Genomic DNA, 24,867 nt, shown 5'->3' with positions numbered 1-24,867 from the left:
AGTGCGTCAACTTTGCGCAGACAACTCAAGACTTTGCGCCTGTTCAGACGAAAAGAACATTCTGATCTGCTTGACATTGCTGTGTTTCTCCAGGACCAGTTGAACCGATATGGTATGCTTCACGGATATAAGATGATGCATCTGAAATGCATTCAGGCTGGCTACGTGGTGACACAAGAGACAATCAGGCAATTGTTGAAAATACTGGATCCCCATGGAGTGCAACTGAGGCACCGGAAACGTCTTCGGCGACGTTTGTATCATAATCCAGGCCCGAACTTTTTATGGCATGTTGATTCATATGATAAACTCAAACCATATGGGATCTGCATCAAGGGTGCAATTGACGGGTTTTCACGAATGATGATATGGCTACATGCATACTCTACAAGTAGTGATCCCAAGGTCATCGCTGGATACTTTATTGATGCGGTGTCATCAAGGAATGGGACAGCCACCCGAATTCGCTCAGACTTAGGGACAGAGAATTGTTACATGGAACAGATGCAGATGTTCTTGAGACATGATCATACGGACTATTCGAGAAATTGCTATTTGTATGGCTCCAGCAATCATAACCAACGGATAGATCATTGGTGGGGATTTTTGAGGAAGCAGCATGCACAGTTCTGGATCAACCTATTTCAAGATCTAAAAGATTCTGACGACTTCTCCGGTGACTTCCTAGACAAAAGTCTAATACAGTTCACATGTCTTGAAATAATAGAGGTAAGAAATGTGCTTTAGACATGTAAATTGTGATATGCTAGTCAGCTATAGATTTTGTCAATACGCCAAAATGTTGTGACATGCAGTTTAATTATCTAATTTCATAGGTCTAACAACTGTTCAATAACAGAAGCAAATGGGCGATAAGCATTAGTTATTTAATTAGATTATTAAATTAATTTGTAGATTACAATTTTTTCTACATATAGTTGACTTTTAAAGAGATAAGTGAATCTAAGTATAAGTAGTTAGATTTAGCAGCAGCCTACATCTACAACAATAAAGTGCAACACAAACATTAATGCAGCTGTAATATTAATCCTGTTATATGGATGTTGCACAAACTGCTATCTAATATCAACTTAAAAACATCATAATAGTAAAACACAAGGAAAATTTACCGTTCTATGAGTAGCCCACTTTTGTTCATATCATTCTGGTACTTTTATGTACATTTTGGTGAAAGAAAATTGTTTCTCTGCATTAGTGGGACACATATAACCCTGATCATATAACACAAATCTTAACATACAGAGATTTATTGTTTTCAAATATAGAATTTAACATGCATGAAACTGAGAAATGGCTCTACTGTATCATACTGGACCATAAGCATTTATTTTGCCTGCAGGTGGTATTGTGGACTAATTTTCTTACTTTCCCACTCTTTTTCTTTATATTTAGAGAGAACTGCAGGATGTTGTCCACCTCTGGAACACTCACAGAATTCGCCCATCCAGAAATGCTGTGTCTCCAGGTGGACGTCCAGAGATGATGTACACCCTACCCCAACTTTTTGGTGGTAGGGAGTACCTTAAAGAGGCTTCCCAACAGAAGATACAGGCTTGTAGGGAGGAATGTCGGGAGAGAGGACCATATCCTTGTGATAATACAGTGTTTGACATTTGTTGCCTTGCCATGGCAGAAAACAGTCTTCATCCACCAACCTCTCCAGAGGAAGCCATTGATCTTTACATGTTCTTACGTGCTTACATACGTACCCAGATTTAAAAAGTTGTTCTACTGGATCAAATGACTGAATGTGAGCACCTTCTCATAGCCAAAAAAAATAAAAAAAAGATTTGCAGTTTGGACGGAAAAGGTTATATACCATGACATTCACTGTAAATGTTTGACAGAAGTACTATGTTTAAGCAATCACTAATAAACTCTTTTATAATTGACATCTCACAACTGAGCTCTATACCATCTCTTTTTATTCATCATTATGTAAAAAGTACATCTCAACCACAGAACTGGGAACAATCCTGTACCTGCAAATGAAAAGTATCACATGTTGCCACTGTCAAAAATTGCACATTTGTCCTTATGGTGGAACTATTTTGTATCACCAGATTTTGATCTGACACACTTTGGGCTCATAGTAAACAGGGAAACCTACATGATGTTTGGATGGCCTTTAAATCAAACATATTATTGTATCTTGTAATCATGTGTCTCTGGGCTGCACATAAAGCACTTTTTTTTTACACAATTATTTGGCATCATATAAATAAACCAGTGCAGTGCAACATTTCCCCCCCCGTGTGATTTACTGTGCATGTAGGAAATAGGCCTATTTGGTAAATTTGGTAATGTAGACATGACTGTTTAAATATGTTGTCTAAAGAGTGCTGGTGAATGCAGGAACTGAAGTGCAGTTGTCAAAACTCAGTAATTCTACTGTGTGAGACAAGATCCATGTGTGTTATCTGCAGTAAAGACTTGATTTGTTTGAAAACATCTGTACAAAAGAGAGAAACCTGTGCTTTTTATTTGTAAAAAGCAGAACACCTTCTAATGTACAGTGCTGTATGTTAGAACATATTTCCAAACACTGCCAATAATAAGATTTAACATAAGCTGACATTACCTCAGGGTCCAAGTTAATTTCTCAATGAAAATGCAACTTTACAAGAAAATTTCTTTTAAATTGTCCCAAAAAGTATGCTCCTAAACTGCTAACAGAAATGATGGCTTACATAAAAGTACATTTGAAATATTGGAACATGTATCTAAATCACTTAAAAATTAAAATGTCTCCACATGCATTTATAACATACATTGCGTAAAATGCTTATAATTGTTTTTTGGTTAAGTGGACCTTAAAGTATATTAACAAAATGTTCAGCCACTCAATATGTTTCTACAGACAGTTTAAGTCTGGCAATAACAGCAACTGCATATGAAACGTTGCAAAACATGTTCCCATTGTCAAAATGGAAAATTTTTCCTTATGGTGGAACTATTCAGCATGACCAAATGTGATTTGACACACTTTGGGCCCACTGCAAACAGGGCAACCTAAATGGCATTTGAATGGTCCTGTATCATTATCAATAAATCAAACTGATTATTGTCAGGTTATCAAGTGTAAATGTTTCTAAGGGCTGGATATATTCGGAGTCCATCAACAAAATGTTCTTCAGCCAGTAAACATGTTTCCACAGTAAGTTTGGTAATGACATTCTGGACAAAACTGAAACTGAAAAACATAAAATAAAAAATAAATCACCCTGCGCTCATAATGCACCACCTAAGTTAATTACTTCCCCTATGTGCTCTGTCTCACATTCACACACTATTTAAAGGTCAACAGATGGCACTGATAAGGCTATAACTGGGCAAGAGGGAAGAGTGTGTACATGTGAGTGAGTGAGACACTTCTATGCAATGTCCATTGCATAGAAGTTGCTGGACAGTATAGCCTCCCTTTCAGCTCGGAGGTCAGGATAGCTGTTGTAAGTTGATGGCAGCTCTAAAGTTGGGCCACAAGTATGTGCAATAGGCCGCCTTGATAACCCTTCCAAAGGGGTGAATATGACTTGAATGTCTTTAACGCAGATGACATCAGACCCTGTCACGAATCTCAACATCTTCCGGAGGCCTATCTCATCCAATCCCCTGATGTATTGATGTAAAAATCGCAAACTTTGGTTCTCTGCTGGAGTAGCTGGAGAGGCCGTGATCAACTTTAATACCTTTCGAGTTGATGGTTTAAGATCCTCATACATCTTCTGCATATCCATCACACTGGGGAAGAAATCCCTGAGAGTTGGTCCTGCGACTGCTGCAATGTTATCCAGTGCATATTTTGGTTGCTGGATTATTTGCTTGTGGGCAACTTGGAGAAGCACAGCTTTCAAGTTCTCTTGTGTTGGTACTGTTCTTACTCCCATGCGATCCATAAGATCAAGAAGTTCATCTTTATCATCACCATCAAGGGCGTCTTGCAAAGCAGTGGACAAGAGATCCCGCTCAGACTGACTAAGATACAACATTAGTGAGTCAAACAATAAATCAGGTGAGACAGTGTGTTCGCCAAATGTGATTGCTGCTGTAAAAGCTTGAGCCAGCCGAGAAGGAAAATATCCATGGTCCTTTAATCCCTTGACCATTATCCTACCAACAGATTTCCATTCTTCCTCTTGCCATTTTGGGGATAGTGATGGCACCCTCACATCTGCACCCTCTGCTGCACAGTCTAAAAACTCTGTCCAGAAGGCAGCATATACATCCCTGGACACGCCATCAGCATCTGCCCCCATTTCATGAATGAAGCTGTATTTCACAGTGTAGGACATCATCGCTTCATCCTTGAATTGGGTAATCAGTTCCTCCAAGAGATTGACTCTGTGGAGTTTCACTGTCACATGCAACAGTTCATAAGGAGGACTTAATGGGCCAGCAGACACTGTGTCAGAATGGACAGGAGTTGAGCTGTTGGCGTTGATGTTTATCTGTGCCTCTTCTATAGGCTCATGTAAGATTTTGTCATCAAGATCTTCTAAAAATGGTCCACCTTGCAAAGGGCCAAAAATGACCTCCAATGTATCACACAAAGATGTAAGATCAACAATCTCTACAGCAGTAGAGACAAAAGCTTCCACAGTGTGTGTCTGCTGTTCACTGTCATGTGTTTTTTGTGTCAACTGCTGATTATCTTCTGTTGTGATTTTCTGTCGCTCATTTACCCTCGCTGCATCTGTCTGTTCATCAGTTCCTTCTGTCATCTCTGTGAATACTTCATCTCCATTTGTCAGGTGCTCTGTGAACAAGTAAAATCTTAAAATCCCCAATTTATGTGTTTCATAGAGCTCTCCCACACTAACACTATCATCAAGATATGCTTCCTGAAAGTCAACAATGCTGTGACTGAACTCTTCCCACTTTCCCTTTCTCGATTTCTCATTGGGGGAAAATAGCTTTTTAGCTTGTGATAGAATCTCTGTTTTTGTGGCTTTCTTGGAAATATCAAGAACTCTGGTTCCTCCACCATTGCGTTTTCTCACTTGTTTCTTGTTGTGTATCCATCCTAGTTCTATTTTCCTTGTCATCTTCATGGCCCTTTTGTTATTTCTCAGATGTATCTTTGTTGGCTGCATAGAATGCTCCTCCTCAAAATCTTGATCTGTGTCTTTATTGCTTGTCAATGTGCCCATCTTTCTTCTAAGTTTTTCAAATAAGGACAGTCTTTTTAGATCATCACCACCTTTTCTCTGTTTTTCCATACATAAACGCCTTGTAGCAATCCTATCACCATATGCTGGAATGTAAGCAGTCATAGTGGCATCATCTATTTCTCCAACTACCGAGCTGTCAATCTGTAATGAAAACAAAACAATACAGTAAGACATATTGGTTATCTTAAATCTAAGAGATGGCTATATTTCCATATGAGTGAAAATTAATTTCTTAGCAGTAGCTACAAATCAGCAATTTATTTCTATTTTTCTTCCCTTGCTTGTTTCTTTTTTCGCATGGGAATAAAAAGGAGCTAAAATATTAAGTAATTTAAAACAAAAACTGCCGTCTAAAAAAATGTTTGTAACCATAACAATGAAGTTTGAGTGACATAATGATGCTGAAAGTACAGTGTATTAACAGTGAAAACCCTTGACATCAAAGTTAGGCAGGGGACTGATTACTTTCATGTATTCCTCTTTAATTATATAACCATTTACCTCAATTACAAGAAAAGCACTTCTCCCATATATTACTGCTATTATGTACACCATAATTTTTATGTTACTCCATCCTTTTAAAACAGTATCAAATCACAACAAAATGGAAAGCAGTAATTGTAAGGGCACAATATTTTATTTTGTGTATTTATTTATTATTTCAACCAGCAATGTGTTTGTCATTTATTATTTCAAGTCAGGGCTAGAATAGGGAAGACATGAATGCATTGTTGGGAGAGGCAGGTGTGCTTGTCATAAAAAAGAAATCGGAAGCACTGGCACTAAATGTGATAGGGTTACAATTTATGATGATTACTTTGATAATCTGCTGAGATTCAATAAAATGTAAAACAATTAAAATTAATATATTGCAGGAATGAATGTGCGGTCACCTACATGATCTTGCTGCATTTTCTGTATATATTCCTCAGGAATCCCTCGGCTCTGAAGAAACATCCACAGACCATCATCTTGTGGGAGGTGGGTATTTGAAGATGTAGCCATAGCTGGCCCTGAACAAATGTCGGAAAAAGGCAGCATTTATGTAAATATGTGTTGCACCACAAATATAAACAGATTTGGGACTGTACCCTCAAAATTGTAATTGCTTTAAATATCTCAAAAATGTATTTCGGCATTTTTTAAGAGAACATTAATAAAGGCCAAGAGTGTGATAACGTTGCTAAAAATGGATGTTTCATGTATCAACTGTATAGGTAGGCAACTATTGGCCTTTCTTATCACTTGGAAGTCAAACTGTCTTAAGCATTTGAATGTGCTCACCTTTAACAATAACATTACTCAAATCATAGAGAAGGCTAGACTCAAGAACTCAAGGTAAATACTGTTAAGACAAAGGCTATATGTACTCATTTATTTGTGATTCACTGCACAACCGGAATCTAGTTTCTGAAAAATATATAACTTGCTTTGGAAAGCTTCAACAAGCTGGCTTTGTTTCCAAATTATTAAATGCATCAAGTAAACAGTTTTGAAAAATATCAACAAATAAAACAATAACAGGACACATATGCATAGTGACAAACCAAAAGAGAAGGCAAAACTAAAGAAACCGAAGCAATGTCAGAATATATTCAACATTATTATTGGTGTAGCACACTTAACACTATACTAAACGTCCGTGCAAAACTTAATCGAAATAGTATCCCTGCTGGCTCTGAAACTGGCAAAGTTCTGAATGTTTGTTTACTGTTATGTAATGTCGCGATGTTCAACGTGCTGCATGCACTGGGGATTTCTGATGTGACTTTTCCCTCCCCCTGTCAGCAGCCTCTCTGTGTTCAAGGACCTCTTGATTTACAACTTAAGCACTAAAGTTACAGCAAATAGCGTGGTTTACTTATCCTAGCCGACAAACTGAAAGGAAGGTGGTTAACGTAATATCTCTAAAAAAATCACACGTAATTATCCCCTCGACCTTAAAAGTTAAGGTTCCTTTTGCAGACTAACGGTACAAATAGCTTAACATTACATAAGTTAGCATACCAACTGCAGTTGATGGTGTAACTTAAGTTAACGTAGTTAGTAAAAAAATATGCCCGTAACTTTAACGTTAAATGTTTATAAACAGCTATTCTAACCTCGTTGTAGGCCTACATGTTGTCAAGCGAACAGTTAGCAGACATAATTTGGCATTAACATGTAACTAAGGCTGAACGATTAATTGCATTTGCGATAATATCGCGATATGAGAAAATGCGATTTTCTAATCGCTACGTGCGCGATTTGAGGTGGGCACGTGACGCGAGCGAAAGAGCGGAGAACTCGGCTGCAACAACTTTTCATCCTGTCAGTTCATCTTTAACCTGTAGCGCAATGGCCTCTGCCTCGACGGAACAGTCAGTAACTGACACAGCTGCGACTTTAATCTCAAAGAGGAACAGCACGTCGGTGGTGTGGAACTATTTTGGTTTCAAAAAAGAAGATGCTGCACAGCTTCAGGTGTTATGCAGAGCATGCCGTGCTCCCGTTGCGACTTCACGGGGTAACACTACAAACTTGTTTCAGCACTTAAAAAAATACCACAAATCAATGTATGACAGTTGTATGACCAAAATACCGAGCACCAGTGCGCCAGACAGGCCAAATACCTCAAGACAGGGATCACTGACCGAAATGTTCGAAAGTGTCACTCCGTATGAACGTAATTCAAAACGGCACGGGGAAATCACTCGGGCAATAACCGAGTTCATAGCCAAAGATATGATGCCTCTCAGCACGATGACCAAGCCTGGATTCGTGGCATTGACATATACGCTTGATAAACGGTACAATATACCCTCCCGTACATACTTCAGTCAGACTGCCATACCGGAGCTGTACAAAAAGTGTAAAGAGAAAGTCGCCGCGGAGGTTAAAACGGTGGAGTTTTTTGCTAGCACTACAGATATGTGGTCAAGCCGCACAGCTGAGCCTTACCAGAGTCTTACAGTCCATTTTATTGATGAAGATTTCAACCTCAGAGCTCGCTGCCTACAAACTACCTACTTCCCAGACGACCACACAGGGGAAAATATTGCAGCCGGCCTGAGAGAAGGGCTTGCCAGCTGGGATCTCCACGAGGAGAATCACGTCTGCATCACGACGGACAACGCGTCAAATATGGTTCTGGCTGCGCGGCTTAATGAATGGACGAGGCTCCAGTGTTTTGGGCACAGATTACATCTTGCCATTGGTAAGTTATGTCGCGCGTGTGTGTGTGTGTGTGTGTGTGTGTGTGTGCGTGCGCGCAAAAGAGAGAGATGCGTCGATTAGTAATAAGCTGGATACAAATATATAAATTATGTGTAGTTGGGGATTCATTAAATTAATATTTCCTCCCACTCCTTTTCTAATATGTAAATTGAAATATTATGTTTTGATTTTATGTCTGTTGTGGAATGGCCACCTGCATTTTTGTTTTTTTGTTTGTTTTTGTTTTTTTACATGTTCTAAATAAACACAAAAAGTGTGTGTGTGTGTGTGTGTGTGTGTGTGTGTGTGTGTGTGTGAGAGAGAGAGAGAGAGAGAGAGAGAGGACAGGGGTGTGGATGTGTGCATTTTAGAATGACAGAGAATGTGAGTGTGTAATAGTGATAGCCTTGAATCACAAAACTCAAATTTAATTGTGTGTAATACACTACTTTCTATTTCTTTCAGAAAATGCACTCAAAGATGACAGAGTGTCAAGGGCAACAGCACTGTGCAGGAAGCTGGTGGGACACTTTTCCCACAGTTGGAAGAAGAAGGCAGCACTGATGGAGGCACAGAGGGAGCTCAAACTCCCTGAGCACAACCTCATAACGGAGTGCCCAACAAGATGGGGATCTAAAGAAATGATGATTGCTAGAGTGCTTGAACAGGCCAAAGCCATTTCTCAGGTATTGTCTGGAGATCGATATGCACGCTCCCTCATCCCAACCTGGCAAGATATTGATGTGTTGGAGTCGATTCACAAGGCACTGCATCCTCTACTGGAATTTACTGATGCTCTTTCTGGAGAGGAGTATGTGAGCATCTCCTACCTCAAGCCAGTTCTTCACCTTTTTGCCACATCAGTCCTGGCTGAAGATGCTGAGGACACTGACCTGACTAAATCAATAAAAACCAAAGTCCTAGCATACCTCAATAATAAATATGGAGACCCAAACATCCAGGAGCTTTTGGATGTTGCCTGTTTCCTGGACCCTAGGTTCAAAATACAGTACATCAGTACTGACAACATCCCTGCTATCAAGACCCGACTGAAGACAGAGATGGTAGACTTAGCACAGCGTACATATCATCGGGTAAATGATAATTATGTATTTCACAAAAACACAATTTTTCTGTAAAATCTAACTGGAAAACTAATGGCTGTTGTTTTTATCTAATAGGAGAAGAGGTCTCGTACTGAAACTGTTCAGATGCCTCAAAGTGCACAGCCCTTGGGGGAAAAGGCGAAGAGGTCTCTTGGCAGTTTTTTCAAGACCAGTGCAGCCTCTCCTTCTTTGCCTGTTGAAGATGTCGCAGAGGCAGAGTTAAACAATTACCTGATGACTCCTACCATTGATGGAGAAGATGATCCCTTGGCTTGGTGGAGGGTGCACAAGATCAGCTACCCACAGTTGTGCATCATGGCCCGCAAGTATCTTTGTGTACCTGCCACAAGCGCTCCCTCAGAGCGTCTTTTTAGCACAGGAGGGAATATTGTGACTTGCACTCGCTCATCCTTGAAGCCAGCAAAAGTCAATATTCTGGTTTTCTTAGCAAAAAACCTGTGAGCCACTGAGAACAAAACTGTTGGATCATTATAGCTGGCAGTGCCATACTCGTAGTGAACTTTAGTCTGTGTGGTGTGTTATTGTTGTGTACTTGATAAGTGAGGTTGATCTATTCCAAATTATAATATTCAAATAGTTTTTGTCTAATTTAAAAGTGCATTTCTCCATTTTTTTATTTATAACTTTATTTATTTTGATTTTACTAAATATTTTCAAAGCAAATGCTGTTGCAGTTGTGTGAAATGTTACTGACTTTGGAGCAGTAAGATAATTATTATTTTTAATTATTTTTTTCTTCAGACTGTAAATTTTGCACACAGTGTTTACAAAGTGCGCATACCTTTGTTTAAATTATTGAAATGCACAGTGGCAAAGCCATAGATGTTTCTGCAACGAGCAGTTCAATAAAAATGTCATTTATTTCAAGTCATACATGTTTTAATTTAATTATAACAAATAGGCCCAGCCTATGGGAAAGAACATTTCACACTAAATGCATCTAATATTGTGTTGGTCATATTTAAATAATTCATTACGTTTTGTTGGGGAAAAAAGAGGATAAAAAAATCTTTACAAAACAAATCGCATATTAAATCGCAATCGCAATATTGGGGAAAAAAATCGCAATTAGATTATTTTCCCAAATCGTTCAGCCTTACATGTAACTATAATAACTTAGCTATCTTACCTGCACTGAACCCATGTACATGTAGGCCTGGCACTGTTTGTTATCGGAGGGTCAGGCTGATTTGCAACAGCAACTGTGGCCTGACGTTACTACGTGCAGGTGAAAGCTTCTGGCAGGATTTTGAGGGATCTCGTTAATTCAGAAAAAAAAATGTTTCATGAATATTATTTTCATAATTCTGAGATAATTAACTCATTAATTCATAAAAACTGAGTGAAAAAATATTTTTCAAGAAAAATAATTCTGAGATAATTAACTCGTTAATTCAGAAAAACAGAGCAAAAACTTTTTTTTTCATGAAAAATTATCTCGTAATTCTGAGATAATTAACTCGTTAATTCAGAAAAACAGAGCAAAAACTTTTTTTCATGAAAAATTATCTCGTAATTCTGAGATAATTAACTCGTTAATTCAGAAAAACAGAGTAGATTTTTTTTTCTCAAGTGAATGCAATACGCTTCCGTAGTACAGACATTCCCACTGCAAAAAAAAAAAAAAATCATCTTCTTGCTTTTGTTTTAATTAAGTAGTTCACCCCAGTATACTGTGTATCATATATATATATATATATATATATATATATATATATATATATATATATATATATATTGTCATAGTTCATCCTAGCCAATCTCTAAGTATAGTAACAATGAATGAGCAATATAAATTATCATAAAAGTTGTCCATACAACTTTTCCGTACTTCTGAAGCTCTATTTTTTTTTCAATATATTTGTCATTTTGGTGCTTGAACAAACAAAAGACCAAACAATGTGTCCTTTCCATCAACACTGATTGGCCTTAGTGTGCACTGCCCCATTTGTCACTATTATAGACAAATCCATTCCTCACAGCAGCTACAAGATGGTCACATGGTTTACTTGCAGGAAATGAAAGCTGCAATGTCTGGTAACCTTCAAAACGAATGAACTGATAGTGATGTGTTAGACGTGCAGAGCATTCAGGAGGGCAGAAGGTCATTCAGTTTAAACAAAGACAGAGGAAATTTGACCGTTCTGAGTAGTGCTTGTGGAAATAATTCACCCGGTTTAGCCAATATTGTTCATTCTTCTCGGCCCTTGTCTTGTTTATGATGAGCCAACATCAGGTTTGGATGAGTGGTTTGAAAGATGTGCCTTGTGAATAGCCACGTCTGCACGGCCACTTCCAATCATGCCTCTGTTTCCTCTATTCCTGGTAATGAAAAGGTAAAGCTGTAAAAGTGTTTGGAGGAGCAATCCCCGATCTGCGTAAATGGTTCTATGTCCGCGCAAGTAATTTGTGATAGAGCTTCATACACAAGAAGTGAGGATACGTTTTTTTTATTTTAAATCTTTGCAAATCGCCTTTCCTAATATGTGCTAGTTAGGAAGTTTTGCGGATAAAAAAGGTGTTTTTACACTACCATTGAAAAATTTTAGCCAAAGTATGTTATAGACTTTTCATTAAGACCCTATAGACTATATCAACTTATATCAAATGGGCATCCCATGACCTCTTTAAGCGTGCTTTCACATTGGAATTTTTGGTACAGACTCGAGACTGTTTGACATCAGAGTTTGGTTTGTTTGGTTGATGTCTGAACTCATCCACTTGAACATGGTCTAAGGTACAGTTCTTCTGGACTCCAATACAGTTCCAAATCTGACTAACCCGCTCAAGTAAGACACAAACCCTAATTGAAATACTTTGATGACTGCAATGTAAACATGGCTTTATGGTCCAAATAGATCTAAAGTATTCCTAAAGTATTTAAAAGAGTAAGAAGTGTCAACATCTTCTGGTCCTAAAGTTCTTGACCTCTGTAAAGATTAAAAGAGCTGTTTGAATGTCTTGATTGGTTTGTGCTTTGCTTTGCCAAAAACAAAGTTTGCATACAAACAAAACTACAGCAGTCAAAACAAGTGAACATTTTTCTTTGAAGAATAGCTTCATTTCACATGCTTATGTTTCAGACCTCACCTCAGTTACTGAGTTTTATTCTGATCAGGTAACAATTCAACCAAAGGACCTGCTTTTCTTTACCAAGTAAAGTGGACCCTCGTTTTGCTAAGTTGCGAAGTGTGCTTAGTGTTTTTCTAGAGTGATGTCTCTGATATTTTGTGTTGCTTACTGTCACAAGTCAAAGTTGCTCACCCCCAAATCTCTAGATATGGTTTGTGTCTCTCCTTTAATTTAAAACTGTAGAATATTTGGCCTTTTTTCCAATGTTTTCATCCATTTTCAACCTAATGTCACATATGCAATGCTAAACTCCCTTGAGAATTTTTTTTTCTTTTTTTTTTGACATTTCTCATTGTATATAATTTAATTTCTCATGGCAACATTTCAAGACATTTTCCAGCTGTTCATTGCACAACTGCTGATTTGTCCATTCAACAGGCCAGACCGACCTCATATTTCTCATGAGTTTGCATGTTAGACAGTAAGCGAAGAGCAGAGGTGGAAAGAGTACAAAAATATTCTACTCAAGTAAAAGTACCATTACATTAATGAAATTTTACTTAAGTACAAGTAAAAGTACCAGTCTAAAAAATCCACTCAAGTAAAAGTAAAAAGTAGCTCATTTAAAATTTACTCAGAGTAAAAATTACTTAGTTACATTTTAACCAGTGGGAGGGAGTCAAAAATGGGACAGACCAAGGGTGTCAAACTCAGTTCCTGGAGGGCCACAGTCCTGCACAGTTTAGATTTAACCCTAATTAAACACACCTGATCCAGCTAATCTAATCATTTAGGTTTATTTGAAAACTACATGATATGTGTGCTGGAGCAGGGTTAGGGCTATGGCCCTCCAGGAACTGAGTTTGACACCCCTGGGATAGGTCTATTAATCTCAAACTAGTTGTTTTTAATTAAAGGAATCAGTTATTTAGAATAATAAAACATTTGGGCTGTTACCAGGCAAATCAGTATCAACAAACTCATCTTTTCAATACAGAGGAAATGCAAAAGCTTCATCGGACGTGGCATTTAGATGTATTACACTGTTTAGTGCAGGACAAGAATGCATTTAACCTGCAGTTACAAATGCATGAATAATGTTTTGATATGCCAGACATAAAATGTTGAATACTCATTTGAAATTATAAAAACTTAATTATAAAAAAAAAAAAAAATCAAAAGATACTTTAAATGTGAAATTAAAATGGCCAGTATGTGTCAGCAAGTCACTGTTAATAAGTGAGTCATTGCGATTGAACCAAATCATTTAAACAGTTGATTCATTCAGAAACGAAACACTGTCATGTTGCTCAGAGATGCAAAATTTTGCTTTGGTGGCTGTGTTTGGAATAAATTTTTGTTGTAGAAATAGAGCAAAAACAATGGCAATATGGTGTCTAAAACGCAAGTCTCTTAGTTTACTGTCCTGTTGTAAAAAAAAAAAATATATATATATATATATATATCAGTGGCGGCTGCTGGTCTTTCAAAGAGGGGAAGCTCATTTTCGGCCTACATTATAACCCTCTGATGGTCTTCATTTGTAGTGACACTCGGGGTCTTTTTGACCCCAGACAATAACATTTCATTTTGTAATAGTAAAATATTTAAATTTTTTACAAATATAATTTTACTCTGTTCATTTATGTTTTTACTAAACTTTGTACAGTTTTTGGAGGATTTAAATCTTTTACATTTCTATAAATAAATAAATATTTATTTAAATAGGCTTTTTTTTTGTACAAAAAAAGAAAAAAGCATTTCAGGTAAAATTCACTTCATAAAAGACCCAGATTTCTAACTTTCATACATGGGGATACCATGGATAATTTTATAAGGTTTAATGTAAGATTTTTGCCCATTTTTGGGGAAATTCAGTTTAAAAATTGTAATAAATCACTTTAACCACTAGATGGCTATAGTGTGTGTGTGTGTGTGTGTGTGTGTGTGTGTGTGTGTGTGTGTGTGCGCGCGCACATTTTCAATCTGTCTTAGTTACCAATTTAATTTTGTGGTGGTTCTGCATTTTACAAATATCAAGAAATATTGCCGCAGTTTGTCTTTCGAATACACTTGAGAAATCCGCAATCATGGGACTGAGCGTGAAACAGCTTCGCCGACTTCTTATGGTGCAGACCGCTGTCAGTCAAAAGGAGATCGACAGATCCTCCAATCATCACGCGGAAGCCCAGTCTTCATTCACCTCCAGAGACGATGAGCGTCCGTGGGCGGGACATAATCGCAGCATTTATCCAATGACCGTCTAGCTTCGGAGCACTGAAAAAAACTGTTCAAAGCAGCCCCATTGAAGTCAATAAACGCTCGGCTTCAACAGGGAAATGCACTGTGACGCTACGGGAATGTATGAGAAGAAAATCGAGTCAGCCGACATGTAGCTGATTAACACAATACATAATACACAATAGTACATATTTGACCGTTGGGTTTTTTTTTACATTAGAGGGGAAGCTGAGCTTCCCTTGCAGTCTTAAAGAAATCCCCACTGATCTATATATATATATATATATATATATATATATATATATATATATATATATATATATATATATATATATATATATATATGTGTGTGTGTGTGTGTGTGTGTGTGTGTGATTATGATTTTTAGAGGAAAAGACAGCATTCTTTGTGTGATTTTGATTCTAAATGATTTTGATTGATTTCATTCTAAATGCATTTCAACAGACTGAATCACACAGTGAAAGAACACTCTAAATGCGCGCGTACATCATTAAAACAACAATTATGATATTATCGCAGACAATATATATCGCACACTCCGCACCAGTCTTTTTGGCTAATTTGTGCAAAACCTCTTGCTAAAATGTCAAAGCATCATTTTAACCACCAATGCAATGATGCAATTATTTAGCTCACCTCTATATGCTTACGTGGGGTTGATGTCTTGTCGAGATTTTATAAACTGCTAGTTTGGTCTCCCTAGGCAAGCACAGCATACACAGCATAATAGAGCATACATATGGCCAGGGGTTCACTTCATTTCCTTGAGTTCAACTTCAGAATATGACGGGGTTTCGTTTTCAGCGGTGTCTGCACCACTAACGCCTGTTTTGTCCGTCTGCATCTTTCTTGTGATTTTAGCGCCAGTTTGCCCTCCTGCCCATTATTTACTGACATACCTTCCAGGGAGCGATTTTTTTTTTTTACTCAGTAATTAATGTGTTTTAAAATGTAGCGAAGTACAATACTTCAAACAAAATATACTTAAGTAAAAGTAAAATTACAGATTAAAAAAAATACTTAAAAAAGTAGAAGTACACAAAAAAGCTACTCAATTACAGTAACGCGAGTAAATGTAATTCGTTACTTTCCACCTCTGGCGAAGAGCTAGTGTGCTTCTGCATCTACTTTTTTCTTGTCATGCAGTCGATTTCCTGTATCAACCGATGTCCGCCACACTGGCACAATTTAGCCTTAGGCTGGGCGAATCAAGCTAATGATTCCAAGAAAGTAATTGCTGCTCCTTATCACTCTAATCCTTTGTGACGAGAAAGATGAGCGAGAGAACATGAGAGAATTTAATGTGTAATCGAACAGTGAATAAAATGATTGCACTGGAAGAGTAATGGAGGTTAAGAGATGGCGAATAGAAAGAGCAGCTGGATTAGTGGGGGAGAGAGTAAAAAGAGAGCGACAATGTACAAACATCGGTGTTCTTGTTAAGGAGGCATTTCCTTGAGTGCCTGCACACTCTCCGGCTCCCGACTGTTTATCCCACAAAGATAACAGCAAAGGAAGAGCAAAGTTCCACCAGCTTGCAGCCAGCACTTCAGCGGCAGTATCATTTGTCACTACTAATGTCTTAAGATGGCTAAGTTGGATTTGAGGGCCATGGAGGGGGGATCGTGAGCCTGTTGGGACTTATTGGGTTATCTTTACACTGGAAATGAAGGCAGTCACGACACAGTGAGGTCCTAGCACCAGGCTGCAAGTGTGGGAAAAGCAGCCACGTTCGTAAATGTGCATGACAAGAGGAGCAGAGAAAATGAGATGAGAAATTGGGGAGGAAGGGGATGTGTTGTAAGGGTTCTCTCCCTGTGAACATTCATCTTTGTTGTTGTGGTGTTATGACCATCCCATCTCCTCAGTACATACATCATCTTCTCACCCACATCAACAACATTAAATGCTTCCAGAGATGTAAAGTTCTGATTCAGTTGAAGGCCTGTGCATGCCAGGTGTGATGTGCTCTGCTGAATTGGTATATTACTTCAGAGACAGGTTAAAACTACAGGTGGGTTTACAGGTGAGGTGAACAATGCCTTGAGTAATTAAGGTTGCAGGTGTGGAAGTAAAATAGAGGGTGATACGACTGTAAGTTTCATGATACAGCAAAGTGCACGTGTGCTGATAAATTCCCCTTTTCCCTGATAAATTATATACTAGGTAGATAAATGAAAACTGCAGAATGGCTTTGCAATATAATTTATTCATGAGTTAGTTACATATCCAAGTTGGTACTTTGGCAAGGGGTTTATAATCAGTAACAATATTGATGCATATCTAAGTGAGCATTGCTAACTACTGTAGCTAGTTACTCTAATTTAAAACATCCCAATACAGATGCTAGTCTTGTTTTTTTCTGTGCTATTGAAGATTGTGAATGATAAAGTTTTAGCAGCTTGCCCACAGATCACAGATGTCCATGAGTGCATGAGTGTTTAGTGTTTGACGTAAGCTGTTATCACTCTCAGATTGGTATCACACACAGTTTGTTTTTTCTCCCTCACTTTACATTTACATGCAGTACACGTTTAGGTGCCAAATTGTGCACGTGGTTGCCTTAAAACATATGAGACTGAGCCCACTTATCTGAAATTGTGAAATGATTAGTTGTTTTCCGGCTTAAAATCTGATGGTCAAGATATGTGGTGTTTTTTGCTACACAAAGCTTTGTTGTTTTGCAACCAAAAAATGAAGCTTATCTACTCTTTATTTAGTTATTCACTTCATTTACATTTATTCATTTAGCTGACGCTAAGCGACTTACAATTGCTATATATGTCAGAGGTCGCACGCCTCTGGAGCAACTAGGGGTTAAGGGTCTTGCTCAGGGACACATTGGTGTCTCACAGTGGATTCAAACCCGGGTCTCTCACACCAATGGCATGTGTCTTATCCACTGCGCCAACACCACCACCACCACCACACTTTATAACTTTTTCTAGCTGGGAACGACTGGAAATTACAGGATTTTTCAAAGTAGCAGTAACATAATTTATGGTTTTGTTTAAATTAATGTGCAGGCAGCCACTAAAGTTCACTTTGTCTGAAAGAACTTTCTTCATCCTTGGAAGTGCCCTGATCTTCTCTTTCTATCGGTCCCCTTTGACGGGCCATTGTATGCGGCCTTTCCTTACCATATCTGACAATCTTGCTATTATGAGAAGAACTTTGCCATTTAGAAAGTATCAGTAATACTGGTTCAAAAGTGTAGCACTGAGTGTTTCTTTTGACCAGCATTTTAAGTGCCTTCACCTAAACCATGATGTCATAACACTGCACATTTAACCTTTATTTTGCCAATGCATCCTGCTTCATTAAAAAGCATTAGAACATTAAATATTGCTTTTAGGAAAACTGTGTGTTTAAGAGAGGATTACCTGGCTTTCTGAATGACCTCCCAAAACTTGAATTCCCCGTGAGCAGTGCTATCTTAAAGGTAGGTAAACCTGTTCTGACTGTGAACAGTTCCATGCTATCTTGCTATTTCTACCAGAAAGACTCGGGAGATAAAATGATGTACGAAGCATACATTTATTGACAACTCAGCAAGCATAATTATAAATTTCTTTGGTGGAAGGCCCCATCCATGGTTCGTAATCCGAGGGTAGCGGCAGGGGCGCAGCCGACCCCACCGGAAGGTAAGGACAGGACCATCTTGGTGGTGGTGGGGAGGGTGGAGGTTGCTATCACGTCGGCATCTGCGAACTCAAACATGTGTGAGTACGATCTTTTATACTGAAGTATAAAGACGTGATTGGATAATGATGAAGGTAATAAGTGACGAAGTAATTGAGTCTTCCTGGCAGAACTTAGGCTAAAGCTTTCATTTCTGATGCAGCTGTGAGCCAGATGTTTTGCCAAGAAGTTTCCAAACGCATCCTCGCAAGTTCTCCTGGTTTAGGATCCCAGTCCCTCAGCTCATTGTAAGGGAGTGATGTGGTTTCAAGGTCCAACTGAAATATTCTCTGGTTGCCCTGTATCATTGAATCTTTGCCACTGTGTGAACTCGTGGGATTAGAACATTAGCAAACAAAATCCAAAGCTGTTTGTTCAAGCTAATGTACATCTCTATTATTAGCTGGAAGCTTTATACATCTTTTATTTTCCCAAACATCAAGACATACATGCAAACGCATATTTGGGGACCTAATTTAAGAATGTATGAACCTCATTAAATGGATAAAAAAAAATATGAAAACAAGACAATGATACTTTCCCATTATTCAAATTAGAGGTGAACCACCATGGGTTTTCAAATGTGTATTCCAAAATTACTGTATTACATTTCCCCCCCAGTCATAAAAATATGATTCTATTATAAAGGAATATATATATTTTTTTTTTTCAGCAAGATGTATACCTATACACCCTAAAAAAAATTTCAGGCGACCTGTGACCTCAACTTAAATAAATGTATTGTTGCAAGTTAAAATTTCAATTTAATAACTAAATTAAACCTTTTAAGATGCAAAATTTATTTTGTTGATGTTGATCATTACATTTACTTAATATTGTGAGTAATTTAAACTCAAATTTCTGCATTAATTGAATTAATTTGTTAACTTTGGAGATTGGGTAGTGGATTTCTAGTTTCCAGAATGCTTTGCATACGACTGGATAAGGAGAGTAAATGTTGAAATTAAGTGTTATTTTATGAGTTTTTTTAGAGAAGGGAAAGAATTGTTAGTGTTTAATGATGTAATGTTTGACATTTTAATGAGTTTCTGCTATGTTAAAGTTTTTGTGGTCACTGCTGTGCTGAAGAGTTGATCCAATGAAGGTAAACTCTACATTGATTCTATTAGCAATGATTGCACTAATGCCAGTGACAACTTGTTCAGTAAATATACATGCTAAATAAGTTACAAATAGCATGTGCTATGATATCTGTGGATTTGAATAAAAAAAAAAAAAGTTCATTTAAATCGGTTCCAGGCCCACAAATACATTAGTTGGAGCAAATTAATTTTGCTTTTTGAGTAATCAACTTAAAATATGTTTATGTTATATATTATAAAGTTCTTCTAACTCAGTGTAGTTTGTAGGTTGAACATAATTTCATTAGAAGTTTTCATAACTCAAAAACAAAACAAAAAAATGCATATTGTTGCGTAACTATTTTGTTTATTGTTGAACTAACACATTCTTTTTGTAGAGTGTAATTCTTCCCAGTTGTGACTGATATATCTTCCCTTTATACATAAACATACACAAACAGAAAACTTCCCTCCATCTTTGTTAAAGTACTCCTATAGGGAGTTCCTGTTCCCTCTTCCAGGCCCTTGTTTACAGACAGCTTGTCCAGCAGTCCTGTGACCACTCAGAATGTGCAAACCCACAGAAAACAGATATGTTTATACTGAGGCCATTACCAAGAGTATTAGCCCAAAGACCTCAACAAAAGGATTCACAGAGCTACAGTCCATAAGAGTCCGCACAGAATTGGAGTGGTGTTGAAAAGTAGGCAATTGAAGAGGTGGTGATATTTGGAGATACATTTTCAAAACCCCTCTTTAAGGAATGTCACAGTTCACCTCCAAAAAAACAAAAACAAAGCAATAGTTACAAAAAAATAATTAACTAGGGTTAAATACAGAGATCTTTTTTTACCTAGTGTCTGCCAGAATATAGTCAACTGGGAATTGTCCAAAACAGACCATTTCACCGAATTGCCTTGTTTTTTGTTGCTCTCCATGAGAAAGTACAGGAGCTGTTGGATGCAGTCCATGAAGTACAGTTCCACCTTACATCAGCACTGCATGCCTCCCACTGAAAGGCGGGTGCTCCGGTCATGTGACAAAGTTTCTGGGGACTTTGGGCCTTCCCATGGTTCCTGTGTTCTTTCTGTGTACCCCAGGGAATGAGGAGGCTGAAGGACTTGTTTCAGGAGGGGGCCTGAGAGACTGAGCTAGTGGGAGAGGCACTGAGATGCAGGGAAGAGGGGAAATTAAGGGAAATGTGTAGGGGTGAGTGAAGGAAATAGGGTAAAGGACAGCCAGAAACCAAAAGAGAGAGGGACATGCTTTGACGTCAACACAAGCTGACAATTGACAAAGTGAGGGAAGTTAACTGGGAGCAAGATAAAGAGAAGTATATGGAGGGAGGGAGAGATGGCGACATCTGCTTCTCATCTGGTATGGGAAAATCCCCCAAATCCATGAGGATTAGGCTGGGATCCCTCGAATGAGGTTGCCCAGTCAGTTGGATATTCTCAGATTGTTAATCAGCACTGAAAGATGCTTCTAGTCTCTCTGTGTTCAGTCTATATTCAAGAATAATATTAAACCAGGTATTCACATAATCTAAACAAATTGTCAGATTTGTACTTACCGTACCAATGCAAGCATCGCTTTTAAAAAGGCCAAGGTGTTCTGTGTGGTTGCCAGGGCCATTGTTATGCATGTGTTCTGGTTGGTTTCTAGGATTATTCGATGCTTACCTGGCCTGGATCTCTCCTTCAGTGCAAGTGCTTGGTAGTATTTCACTTACTTTTCACTTTATGGTCCACTAGACTAGATTTTAGAACTAGACTAGATTTTAGACTAGAACTTAATAAGTTGCTTGATTCAAGTTACCATTCATGTCCATGACTGTGACGATCGTGTACCCAGAGAGACACAGGGAGAGCGAGAGATCCAATAGCAGATGTCTTTATTCAGGGATAATCCAAATCGTGGTCAAAAAACAAGCAAAGATCAAAACCAAAAAGACAGTCCAAAATAAACAAACAAGGGAAAGGGACAGGAAGGAAACTCAAAAAACGAGAGGAGTCGGAGGACGAGCAGACTGGGAAGAATCTCAGGGAACGAGAATGCTGGATACATGAAGGGTAAGGACTCCATACAAACAACAGGAAAAGACTGGTATTTATAGGGAGGCTAATGACAATAAAGTGACTGCACCTGGTGCAATTAACAGGAGTGCAATTACTGTGATGACAGGACAAGACTAGAGGAATTCTAGTGCCTACGGTGAAGTGCCTAAGGGGAAGTGACCACTAGTGGACACCCAGGGAAACAGAGACTAGACAGCGTGACATTATCCCCTCCTCCACGGAGCAGCTGCCAGATGCTCCACCCGAACCCAAGGGAAAACAAAAAACACAGAGAAACCAGGAGGGAGGTGGAGCAGCAGAAGACCAGGGGAAGGGACGGAGGGCCAGGTAAAATGGGGAAAACAGAGACAAGAGGACCAGGTACAATGGGGAAACAGAGACTAGACGACCAGGTAAAATGGGAAAAACAGAGACAAGAGAAGTGCAACACAAAACAAGGAGTCCAGGAGGGTGGTGGACCGGCGGAGGATCAGGGGGAGGGACGGAGGCCCAGGTCCTTAGAGGGAAACAGAACGAAAGACACAGACAAGAAACCCAGGAGGGAGGTGGACCGGTGGAGGATCAGGGGGAGGGACGGAGGGCCAGGTCCATAGGAGGAAACAGAAAAAAAGACACAGACAGAAGAACAAAAAAAAATAAACACAAAAACACAAGTCCAAGAAGGACATCACATGACTCCCATCAGGGCGGAGCAGAAAACCACCACATCCGTGCGTCCGAACCAGACGCCCCGCAGGGCGGAGCAGAAGACCACCACATCCGTGCGGCCAAACCAGACGCCCCCCAGGGCGGAGCAGAAGACCACCACATACGTGCGGCCGAACCCGACGCCCCCCAGGGCGGAGCAGAAGACCACCACATACGTGCGGCCGAACCCGACGCCCCCCAGGGCGGAGCAGAAGACCACCACATCCGTGTGGTTGAGGTAGAAGGCCCCCAGGGCGGAGCAGAAGACCACCACAACTGTGTGGCCGGGACGAAAGCCCCCCAGGGCGGAGCAGAAGACCACCACATCCGTGTGGTTGAGGTAGAAGGCCCCCAGGGCGGAGCAGAAGACCACCACATACGTGCGGCCGAACCCGACGCCCCCTAGGGCGGAGCAGAAGACCACCACAACCGTGTGGTCAGGACGGAAGACCCCCAGGGCGGTGCGGAAGACCACCACATCCGTGCGGCCGGACAAACAGGAGGACAAGTCTGATTGGGCAAGTCTGAAACAAAAAACATGAACAAGTTAAGGGTAGCCTCCGTGGCCACAGCAGGATCAGCCGGGTGCTCAGAGAGTTCAACTGAGACGTGACTAGGGTCAGGAAGTTCCGCAGAAGCGAGGAGAGACTCTGGTAGATCACCAGATACGTGGAGAGACTCTGGTAGTTCATCAGAGACGTGGAAAGGCTCTGGTAGTTCCACAGGGAAATGACAAGACTCTGGTACTCCCATGGTGTTTCCTTGTTCATGAAGATCAACGGTGACTTGCCTTTGTTCATGACGATCACCGGTGACTTGACTCGGTCCTTGAAGATCACCGGTGACTGGACTCTGTCCCTGAAGATCACCGGTGACTTGACTCTGTCCTTGAAGATCACCGGTGACTTGACTCTGTCCTTGAAGATCACCGGTGACTTGACTCTGTCCTTGAAGATCACCAGTGACTTGACTCTGTCCTTGAAGATCACCAGTGACTTGGCTCTGTCCTTGAAGATCACCATTGACTTGACTTAACTCTGGAAGGTCAACGGTGACTAGCCTTGACTCTGGAAAGTCCACAGTAACTAGCCCTGACTCTGGAAGGTCAATGGTGACTAGTCCTGACTCTGGAAGGTCAACGGTGACTAGCCCTGACTCTGGAGGGTCCACGAGCACCTGAATCGACTCTGGAGGGTCCACGAGCACCTGACTCGACTCTGGAAGGTCAACAGGAACTAACCCTGACTCTGGAAGGTCAACAGTGACTGACCCTGACTCTGGAAAGTCGATGGTGACTGACCCTGACTCTGGAAAGTCGATGGTGACTAGCCCTGACTCTGGAGGGTCCACGAGCACCTGACTCGACTCTGGAGGGTCCACGAGCATCTGACTCGACTCTGGAGTGTCCACGAGCATCTGACTCGACTCTGGAGGGTCAACCGGAAACTGACTCAACTCTGGAAATTCAACGGGCACCTGACTCTACTCTGGAAGGTCAACAGGAACTAGCCCTGACTCTGGAAGGTCAACGGTGACTAACCCTGACTCAACTCTGGAGGGTCAACGGGAATATGACTCGACTCTGGAAGGTCAACCGGAACCTGACTCAACTCTGGAGAGTCAACGGGAACTTGACTCAACTCAGGAAAGCCCACTGTAGCTACCATCCTCTGCAGTGGCTCCGGGCTGGCGGCCACATTGTGCGGTGGCGCTTGGTTGGTGGCCATTTTGTACTGTGGTGCTGACTCAGCAGACGTGACGTGAACAGTCTCTGGATCAGCAGACGTGACGTGAACACTCCTGGGAATCTCTAGGATCTTTGACAGCATGGAGAAATAATCCAAAAACGTCTCAGTGGCCATCTTGGGCGTTGGCGCTGAGCTGGCGGCCATCTTGCACCGTGGCGCTGGGCTGGTGGCCACTTTGTGCTGTGGCGCTGTGCTGGCGTCCATCTTGCCTTGTGGCGCTGTGCTGACGGCCATCTTGTGCAGTGTCGCTGGGCCTGCGGCCATCATGGGCAGTAATGCTGGGCCGGAGGCCATTCTGCGCAGTGGCTCTGGGCTGGCAGCCATCTTGTGCTGTGGCGCTGGGCTGGTGTCCATCTTGCCTCGTGGCGCTGAGCTGGCGGCCATCTTGTGCTGTGGTGTTGGCCTGGCTTCCATCTTGCCTCGTGGTGCTGGATTGGCAGCCATCCGGTGCAATGCTGCTGGGTCGACGGCCATTCTGCGCAGCGGCGCTGGGTTGGCAGCCATCTTGGGCAGTGGCACTGGGCTGGCGGCCATCTTGTGCATTGGCGCTGTCTCGGCAGACTTGCGCCTCCTTTCCCCTCTCCGTCCACAAGGGTGAGACGGCGGCTCCCATCCGTTTCTCCTGAACCCAGGGTCGACAGGGGGCCATAGTGGAGAGTGATGCCGGACCTCCTCTCGACCACTCACTCCTGAGCGACCTCCCCTGGTCCCACGAAACATGACCAGGTGAGTACCCTCGAAAC

The 24,867-nt window shown here is 40.5% G+C and overlaps 1 protein-coding gene and 1 long non-coding RNA gene across 2 annotated transcripts; one reads left to right on the top strand and one right to left on the bottom strand.

Annotated features, from left to right (window-relative positions):
• Positions 1-4,873: 4,873 nt before the first annotated feature.
• LOC132111757 (uncharacterized) lies at positions 4,874-10,768 on the bottom strand. The gene is made up of 3 exons (XR_009424849.1): positions 10,644-10,768; positions 6,090-6,205; positions 4,874-5,333 (listed from the first exon to the last, which is right to left on the bottom strand). It is a non-coding gene; the product is annotated as an uncharacterized LOC132111757 (long non-coding RNA).
• Positions 7,412-10,612, top strand: LOC132111728 (E3 SUMO-protein ligase ZBED1-like). Its single transcript, XM_059519306.1, has 3 exons — positions 7,412-8,388; positions 8,853-9,481; positions 9,569-10,612. The coding sequence occupies exons 1-3, from the start codon at positions 7,530-7,532 to the stop codon at positions 9,953-9,955; spliced, it is 1,875 nt and encodes a 624-aa protein (XP_059375289.1). The 5' UTR covers positions 7,412-7,529; the 3' UTR covers positions 9,956-10,612.
• Positions 10,769-24,867: the final 14,099 nt, after the last annotated feature.

Source organism: Carassius carassius, chromosome 31 (genome assembly GCF_963082965.1).
Source record: "Carassius carassius chromosome 31, fCarCar2.1, whole genome shotgun sequence".
Taxonomy (NCBI): domain Eukaryota; kingdom Metazoa; phylum Chordata; class Actinopteri; order Cypriniformes; family Cyprinidae; genus Carassius; species Carassius carassius.
The sequence above is the reverse complement of the archived record's forward strand: the minus strand, read 5'-3'. Positions and strand labels throughout refer to the sequence as shown.